This window comes from Gossypium hirsutum, chromosome D12, assembly GCF_007990345.1.
Source record: "Gossypium hirsutum isolate 1008001.06 chromosome D12, Gossypium_hirsutum_v2.1, whole genome shotgun sequence".
Taxonomy (NCBI): domain Eukaryota; kingdom Viridiplantae; phylum Streptophyta; class Magnoliopsida; order Malvales; family Malvaceae; genus Gossypium; species Gossypium hirsutum.
The window spans coordinates 50,357,283-50,366,917 of NC_053448.1; the positions used below are offsets into that span (position 1 = coordinate 50,357,283).

The following is a 9,635-nucleotide window of genomic DNA, read 5'->3' on the forward strand; positions in this document are numbered from 1 at the left end:
TAATATATAAAATATAAATTGTAAATATTTTTAATTAATAAATAATAATTATTTATAAAATTTAATTAGAATATATAAACTATATTTTAAATATTTAAATATAACCATTAAATATTTGTAATTAATATTTTAAAAAATATATTTTTTTATTTTTAATTAATGATTTTAACACAATTGTAATTAAGCACCAAGAAAAAAAAAGAAAAATACTATATTATTGGATGGGTGAAAAAGTAATTAAGCACCAAAAGTGCTTTTGGGAGAGGAAAAACTAAAATTTTAGCTTCTTCTTTTCAGTTCCTTTTCAAAAAGTACTTCTGAAAAGTTAAAAATTTCAGCCAAAAGTAGCTTGTTTTTCACATCTTTTCTTTCAAAAATGCTTTTGGAGTCAGAAGTGCTTTTTTAAAGCAATGAAGAACTGGCCCTCAGTATTCATAAATATATTTGATACCGCCTCACAAATGAAGCAATTTGAACAGTTTTTTTCTTTTTTTACCTTTGTTTGACAATAATTAGGGGTGAGCAAAACTTGATTCGACTCAAAAAAATCAAAAAAAATTTGAATTTCGAGTTAAACGAATCGAGTTATTCGAATCAACTCGAATTTTTTTTTCAAATTTCAAGTTCGAATCATATTGAGTTTTCGAATTTTAATAACTCGAATAATTCGAATATCAAATTATAATATTTTACATTTTTACCCAAACATTTTTACTTTTCCCTCAAAACTTTTACTCCTTCCCACTTTTCCCCCAAAACTTGTACTCTTCTCCTCTCTCAACCCCCCAATCTACCCAAAATTCATTTCCCACCAAAATTTTACTCTTCCATTTACTTTTTCTCAAAATTTTACTCCCAAAAACCCTCAAAACCTTTTATTTTCCCCCAAAATTTTTACTCTCTCCCACTTTTCCCCTAAAACTTTTATTCCATTCCCATCCCACCTCTCATCTACCCCAAACCCTCCCCCCTCCAATTTTTTTTTAATATTTTCCCTCCAAAATTTTACTCTCCCCTATTTACTTTCCCTCAAACTTTTATTCCCCAAAACTTTTTATTTTCCCCCTAAACTTTTACTTCTCACCCTTTACTCTCAAATAAAAAATCACTAAACATAAATAGTAATAATTTTATTTAGATCTACTATTTATATTATTAAATTAAATTTCACATTTTATATTATTTATATTATTTAATTGTTTAGTCATATTGAATATTTATATTAAAATTGAATTATTAATTATGCCATAAAATATTCTTGTTAAAATTTTCTATTGGTATCAATTTCACATTTTATTTTTAAAATAACTTTTATTAAAAAAATCACATTTTTACATTTAATACATTTTTTAATTCCAAAATACATAGTGACAAGAATCTGAAGATAATTGAAACAACTAAGCAAGCAAAGAAGCTAACCAATATATAAAAAATTAATAAATAACTTATGAGGTGATGAAAGTTAATAAAAATTTTGATTAAGGTGGACAAATTTTATTACGATGGGCGACAGTAGTTATAAGGACCCAAAATTATTTTTTAAAATTTAACTCGAACAAATATATTCGATTCGATTCGAATTCTATTTCACTCGACTCGATTCGAGAAAACTTCAAATAAAGTTAGGATGATAAAATGATATTCGAAAACTCGATTAACTCGAAAATTTTCGATTCGATTCGATTAAATGTTCACCCCTAACAACAATGACATTAGAAGGAAACGAACAAAATTGGAGAAAATGAAGTGGGGAGGAGGATCTTCGATACTCAATAATTAAAAAATGTGTAATTTTTAGTTTTAGATGAGGATATTGTTAGAAAGAAATTAATATTAAAAAGTGTTAATGCAAGTGATATTTAAATACCACCTTCAAATTTGTTAAACAAAAAGTCACCTAAATGTATAAAATTTCAAGCTTACCAAATAACTTGTTATTTCAAAATTAGATAATACACTAGTATTAATTAATATATCACGTCAGTATTATGTCTACTAAATGAGCCGGTAAAGTTTTAATATAAAATATGAAGTTTTTTCCTCTCATGTGAAGATAATTCCGTCTCATCCAATCTCTTTCCAATAATCCGAATTACACACCCATTCGCAACTTATCTTTTTTCTTTATATAAATAAAATTTTATTACTTTTCATAATTTCAATATAAATCATATGACGGTCAATGTTGGATATCAGATAAGAAAGATGTTTGAATTTCGGTTTGTAGATTCGTAGAGTTCAAAATTATTTCATGAAAAAAAAATTAAACTGTAAAAGAGAAAGAGAATGAGAGATTTTAATTGGTGCAGGCGGGACGAGTTAAGAAGACCATATAAGAACGATTTTAACAAGCCAATAACTTAAATGAAAACTTTCGAATAGTACAATAACCATTTTGTATCTTTTTAAAATTAAATAACCAAAATGTAAACTTACTAATAATTTAATGACTATCCTTAATTTTATTGAATCTACTTTCTATCTTCTAATAGAATTAATGAGAGGTACATTATTATTACAATATATATATAATTTTATAGAAACAATTCAACTTTCATATATATATATACTACTCTTTTTTACTCGCGTAATGCACATGTTGATTAACATATGGAGCTGTGATACCATCTTGGCGAATGGTTGGTTGGGTTTAATCGTAATGTTGGGTGCACCACAGTGGAGGAAGATGAGATGGGGCGGGGGGGTTATGATGATTGGGACTGGCATGGTTGATGGGTTTTTGACAGTTAATTTTAGAGTCGGACAGTCTTATGGCGTTGCGGGAGAGATCCGTGATGACTTGGGAGAGTAGCGTTGGGTTTATTGAATTGCTCATGACAGGTGGAGGTGGTCATGTCTACCGCGAAGGCGATCAAGCAGCGGACTTACTGGCTCAACTAGCAGCTGGGCATGAATTTGGAGTTGAGGTTATTTCGAAAATAATTTTGTTAATTTTTTATTTCTAATTAATTTAAATGTTATGGATGAATTGACACGTATGTAATTTAGCTTTTTTTTATAATTAGAATAGAATATAAAAATTTAACTTTAGAATTTCAATTGTTTTTTATATAATAATTCCATTTGTTTTAATTTTAAAACATACGAATTTTTTTTAAAAAATAATGATAAATTTAACTTATACTTACTCACATAACCCTATTTTATCTTATATTTAATGCTTACAAATAATTTTAAAAATTATAAAATATTCAATCACATTAAATCAAAATTCAAAAGAAAATTATAAAATGATCATAAAAAAACATAAATTACACATGAATTGCCATACAGACTATCATATTTAAAAGTGAAACATTTTAGTTAGTATTAATGTTTTAAAAAAATCAATTCGGCTCTTTTTGAATAGTTGGTCAAATTTCATTCTTTTTGAAAGATTGAGGGCCAAATTGAAAATATATATATAAACATCTAGGGCCAATTTGACTATGAGAGAGAATCACATCATCATTTGAAAATTTAAAAACTTTATTTAAACTCTAAAATATAAAAAATTAAAACTTTCCGTTGATGATATTTTACAATTTTAGAATGTCATGCCATCCGGGCAATTTACTAAAAAAAACCTAATTTTTTTAAAATTTACCGAAATAGGCCTGGTATTTTATTATTTACCGGAATAGACTCTTTTTCTCGAAATCGCGTCCACGTCAGAGCGACGTTAGGGTACGTGCTAGCAAATCGCGGCCACGTCAGCGCGCTTTGCTGACATGGCAACAAATTGCGCTTCAGAGGATGCGATTTGTGTCCACGTCAGCAAAGCGAGCTGACGTGGCCGCGATTTGCCCCGCGCGTGAACAGTGCAAGGGTCAAAAAATTGACCGGTTGCCCCCCAACGGTCAAAAAAAACTATAAATACCCCCACCCTTTTTTTTTTCACAAACTAATCTTCTCTCAAATTTCCTCTCAATTTCTTCTAAATTTCCTCCCAATTTGCTCTCAAATTCCTTCAAAATTTCTCTCAAGTCCATATTTATTTTCAATTTGCTCTCAAGCTCCTCTTAAATTTCTCTTAAATCCCTATTTTTAAATAATTTTAAAAAAATTTATTTTTTAGAATAAAAAATCAAGAACAAGAAATTGAGAATCAAATTGTGAAAATTGAGAGTTGAGTTGAAAATAATAAAAGTTGGAGGGGTTTATATAAGGAAAATTATGGTTGTTGGAGTCTCATTGGCATTGGAATTTTTGCCTATTAGGAAATATTCCCGTTGGACAGAAAATGCCACATAGGAGTGTTTTTATAAAAGAAAAGAAAACTCGTCCTACAAGGTGTGCTCTCCCTGCAAGATAAGTGAAAGTGCGTCATGTAGGGTGCGTTTTATTTTCTCTCTCCAAAAACAGCATAGATTAGTAAATTTTCAAAAAAAAAACCCTAATTTCTCAATTTATTTTTCTTTTCAGCATATTTAAATGAATTAACCTAAAACAATAGTGTTTAAATTTCAAGCCAGCTTTCTTATATTATGGGTGGAAATATAAATTTAAAAAATATTATTTGAATTTTTATTTGATATATAACATTTTAAAAATATTTAATATTAAATAAGGGGTAAAATACCAAAAAAAACTAATTTTTTTAAAATTTACCGAAATGGGCCTGGTATTTTATTATTTACCGGAATGGGCCCTTTTTCCAGAAATTGCGTCCATGTCAGCGCGATGTCAGGGTACGTGCCAGGAAATCGCGGCCATGTCAGTGCGCTTTGCTGACATGGCAACAAATCGCGTCCTCTGAAGCGCGCTGACGTAGACGCGATTTCCTGGCACGTACCCTGACATCGCGCTGACGTGGACGCGATTTCGGGAAAAAGGGTCCATTCCGGTAAATAATAAAATACTGGGCCCATTTCAGTAAATTTTTAAAAAATTGGCTTTTTTTGGTATTTTGCCCATGCCATCCCACTTTAATAGAATCCAAATTTAAGGTCAAATTGAGAAAAATTACTAAATTTCGGAACAAATGTAAATCAATAAAAGTTTAGGGTCCAAATTAAAAAGCTATCAAACTTGTAAGGACTAAATGTTGGTTTTAGGGTGAAAGTAAAGAAATTAGGGGCAAACCATAAAATCTAACGTCTTTGCTTATGCATATGACAATGGAGCCCTTTTAGTAAGCTGGTAAATGGAGATTATGACCTTTCACTAATTGAGCTTGCAAGCAACAGAAAGTATTCCATCTATCCTTTTTCGCCTCACACTCTGATTATGAGATTTGGTTGTAATTAGATTTAGAGATAAACCAATACAGTAAGCTTTTTTAATATATATATTTTTTAATTTATAATATTTAGATTTAAATCTTTATCTAAAATCGATTAATACATTGTTACTTCTACAAGAAGAAATAGATTCGAATGATCTGATTATTAAAAAATTTTTAAAAAAATCTTAATTAAAATAATAAAATTAATTATTTAAATTCAAATCTCACTTACCAAATGTTTAAATACCAGTGTAGATATACATGATAATACATTTTATTGGATATTCCTCACTTAAAAAAACAAAAAAAAAGAGAGAGGATATTTTGTTTGTATAGAAACAAACTGAAGAAATCTTGAGCGTTGAGTCCATGAGCGAATGGTTCTCAAAAGAGTACACGTGCTGCCTATCTTTACTTCCATTTTAAATCTTTTGCTTTCATGCATGTATTTCTCCTCTAACTATAACACCAAAACAAAGCGGAGAGAGAAAGAAAGAAAGAAAGAAAGAGTCATGGTTTTTTGCTTTGATTCTTTTTCTTATGTATAGGCCTCTTCATCGCCATCATTAGCGACCCATCTCCTTTCATTTGAATTTTCTCAGTTCCAATAACCCATTTTACTCTCTCTTTAAAAAAAAATTTTTTTTTAAAATTGTTAAACAATGAAATAAAGAATTAGGGGAGTTCTCGTTTTATGGGTCGGATCTCTTTGTTGTACTTGAAACAAAGAACTGTCACATCTCAACTCTTGATTCTTGTCTGATCATCTCCATTGAAACAAAAGCAAGCAAAATGTGATCTGTTTTTTCTCTGCTTCTGGATCTGTAAATCTGTTTCTTATGCTTTGCTTTACTTCTTCAACATTGGAAGGTGTCTTCTTGGTCACAGTAAAGAAGCAATCATGAAAAATGCAGTATTTTCTAAGGTTTTGAGGTAAGAAATGAGCTACTGATCTTGTTTCCGTTTTTTTATCTGTTTTTTTTTTATTCCTTAATGGAACTAAATCTATAAAGAAAGTTTGTTTGTAAGTTTTGCAACAAAAGGTGCAACAAAAGGTTCTCATGTTGGAAGTCGTCACATAAGAACACATATGAAGCATGATAGTTTCGCTGAAACAGAGGAAGAGTCTGCTGACATGCCCATAAACAGACTTATTTCCACCGCTAATCCCAGAAACATAAAGAGATTTGTCGTGTCCGATGCTGGTGGCCAATCTGCAGCTTATGGTTTAAGGGAAAACCCCAAGAAAACCAAGAGGTTTTCGGATTCAGGCAATGGTTCTTCACTCAAAGAGATGCTGGTGTGTAAAGAATGTGGTAAGGGCTTTCGATCATTGAAAGCTCTTTGTGGTCACATGTCTTGTCATTCAGATAATGGTGAAAAACAAAAGGTGATAATGGATAGTCAGTCGGATACTGAGACATCAGCTCCAAGTAAAAGGAGATCCAGAAGGGGTACACCTAAGACAATCGGTGTTTACCGTAATAATAATTCAGAGAATCTGGGGAATGGTTCTTCGTCTGTATCAGAGATAGTGCAAGAACAAGAAGAGGTGGCAATGTGTTTGATGATGTTGTCAAGGGATTCTGGTTGTAGAAAACGAATGAATTCAGCTGCTGACTCTTCAGATAACAACTCTGTTGTGTTGGAAGACAAATCACCGTCTATTGATGTGACGATTACTATTGAGAACGACATGAACAGTGGTGGGTTTTTGAAGATGACAAAGCAAAGAGACAACAAGTTGAAGAAATCTCCTGAATCTGATCCTTCTTCTGAGAATTCTGATTCTGGGTATTTTAGAAATGGACCAAAGAAGGTGGAATCAGATGATTCTGTCGATGGGTTTCTCAAGAACAATGAGTTTAAGAAGCCTAATATAGAATCTGGATCTGGGTTCAGAGACAGGGATGCAACTTATAGCAAGTGTTTGAGTAAATTCAAAAGTGTGAAAACTGGATCTCCAAAGTATGATTTAAGAAGAAATGGGAAGAATGATTATTACAGTCCTCAAAAGGGAAGCAAATATGAATGTTTAACCTGTAACAAGACCTTTGACTCCCATAGGGCTCTTGGAGGGCATAGAGCAAGCCATACAAAGGTGAATGGCTACAATGAGTCAATACAGGAGAGTTATGAAAATAACTTGGCAAATGATTCTTTTACGGCTCCAATGACTGATACCAAAGTTACCAAGGCTTCTTCAAATGGTAAAAGGCTTGGTGTTCCTCGTGGTTCATCTTACAATGCTGAGAAAAGATTGGGTTCAAAGAAAAACAAGGGCCATGAGTGCCCATTTTGCTTCAGAGTTTTCAAGTCAGGCCAAGCTTTAGGAGGTCATAAAAGGTCCCATTTTGTTGGAGGTTCAGATGACAGAACATTGGTGATCAAACAAGACTCATCAGATATGCCAGCTCTAATTGATCTTAACCTTCCAGCTCCTGTTGAGGAAGATGCATTTGGTAATGCTGCTGGGTTCATGCCTTAGTAGACTGGAAGCACTAGAAGCATGACTCGGCTCACGGCCTGACTGATGGTTCTAGAGACTCATCCCGTTTGCCAACTGCCCGTGGCACTAGCAAAGCTGGGTTTGATCTTCAAACTGAACAAACTTTTGGGCATAGTTTCCTTATGATGCAAGAGATTCTAGAGTGTATAGACAAGTCAATTTACCCCCCTTTTTTGTGTTTCCCCTTTTTGCTAAGGTAAATCTTTCCCTATATGTTGCTTTTGAACTATGAAAAACATGTTCTCTTGCATTTAAAACTAGTTTTCTTTTGATGTTATCTATGTCTATTTGTTCTTGAGACATTATCAACAATGTTTCCTCTTCAAGTACACTCCATTTTCCATATCAAAAGTACAATTTTCAGCTTTGGGTTGCTTCAAATCAGTCCAACAGTGAAGCAAATTGAAGGGGCAACAGCCTCTGTTCTTCAACGTATGTGTCTGTTGCCATCTGCTTTATGGGGGAAAAACAATAAAGAAAGTGCCATGTCAATGGAGTGGAAGAGAAGTTTACTGCCCCCAAGAACTTCCCCTTCACATTTAATTGCTAGGCACTCATTTATTTATATCTATCAAGAAATCCAAGATGTCATTTCAATGGTGTGGAAGACAAGTCCCTTTGGTCTTTGTTCCAATAGCCTTTAAAACCTACTCTTGGGAAATGTCATTACATCTTCTTTAATGCTTTTTCTTTTCTTTATTACAAAGGAAATGATAATTACTTATGTAATGTGACAACAAATGTGGAATTCAAATTAAAAAAAGTATGGTAAAGGACAGCTTACCTCACTTTGAGCAATGAAAATGTTCCTTGTTAAGCTGTTGAAACAAATTGTGGTTGCATCCTCCACTACCATTAAATCATTACATAATTGTTTACCAGACCTTAATAATGGGAAATCCAATTTGATTGTTATATTTAACATTGTTCAGCTATATTCTGGATATAATTAAAATAAACCTCAGCTGATGAAATCATTCCAAATTTGAGTGTAGAATCGCCAGGCCATTGAATTTTGGGTTCTATAAGAACCTTCGTCTTTTGTGGGTCATCATCCAATCATTATGAAATACAAGAGTTGGGCCCAAATCTTCATTGCTACCTTGTCTTCATATAAACTTGGGGTAGGGTCTTTTAGATTTGAATATAATGCAATAAGTTTTTCCAGGTAGACCTTAAAAACCCGAATTTGAAATTAATGTTAATTGATGCTTTCGTACAATTTTTTTTCTCAATCAGTGATCCAATTGTAATAGAACAAGTTTTTAAATACGAAAGAGAAAGAGAGTAAAAGAAGTAAAATAATAAAAACAATCAAAACAGATGGGGCGTTTAACATGAACGGGAACTACTTTGTTATAGGAGGGGTATTACGTGATTCTTATGAGAATTAGATGGCAGGTTTTCATAGATTTATTGGAAGAGGCTCGGTTCTCATGGCTGAATTATGGGAAATCTTTCATGGCCTATAAGTAGCTCGCCATAGAGTTACTCTAAGGTAATTCTTAAATGTGGTAATAATATTGCAATTGACATACTCAATGATAATTCAAAGGAAGCATCGTTTATATCTCTTGTTCGTGGAATTAAAGAAGAATATTGGCATCTCAAACATGTCTTTAGAGAAGCCAACATGATAGCTGACTATTTAGCCAAACATTGTCCCAATAATGATCTTAAGCTAGTTACTTTTGAATTCCCTTTGTTTACTATTAGGAAGTTACTGTTAAAAGATAAATTTGAAAAAACTCATGTAAAGACCATTAAGTCTAAGACTATGATGGCCTTCTTTATTTATATATAAAAAAAAACAATCAATGCATGTTTGAGGTATGTTTTTGTTATACATAATCCATGTCAAAGTAATATTTACTTAGTGAACAACCAATCAAATCGCAT

The 9,635-nt window shown here is 31.9% G+C and overlaps 1 protein-coding gene across 2 annotated transcripts; it reads left to right on the top strand.

Moving 5' to 3' along the window:
• The first annotated feature begins 5,608 nt into the window (after positions 1–5,608).
• Positions 5,609–8,567, top strand: LOC107946387 (zinc finger protein 37). Of its 2 annotated transcripts, none has more exons than XM_016880685.2 (2): positions 5,609–6,160; positions 6,245–8,567. In XM_016880685.2, exons 1-2 carry the CDS (start codon positions 6,129–6,131, stop codon positions 7,713–7,715), a joined length of 1,503 nt encoding a protein of 500 aa, XP_016736174.2. In that variant the 5' UTR covers positions 5,609–6,128; the 3' UTR covers positions 7,716–8,567. The 2 variants fall into 2 exon arrangements, with proteins under 2 accessions (XP_016736174.2, XP_016736176.2); XM_016880687.2 differs by having other exon boundaries at positions 6,257–8,567.
• Positions 8,568–9,635: the final 1,068 nt, after the last annotated feature.

Excerpts from the sequence above, each read along its gene's own strand:
- LOC107946387 (XM_016880685.2), top strand. The coding sequence starts at position 6,129 with ATGAAAAATGCAGTATTTTCTAAGGTTTTGAG. Across the intron at positions 6,161-6,244 it reads GTATTTTCTAAGGTTTTGAG|TTTGTTTGTAAGTTTTGCAA; the intron begins GTAAGAAATGAG and ends CTATAAAGAAAG.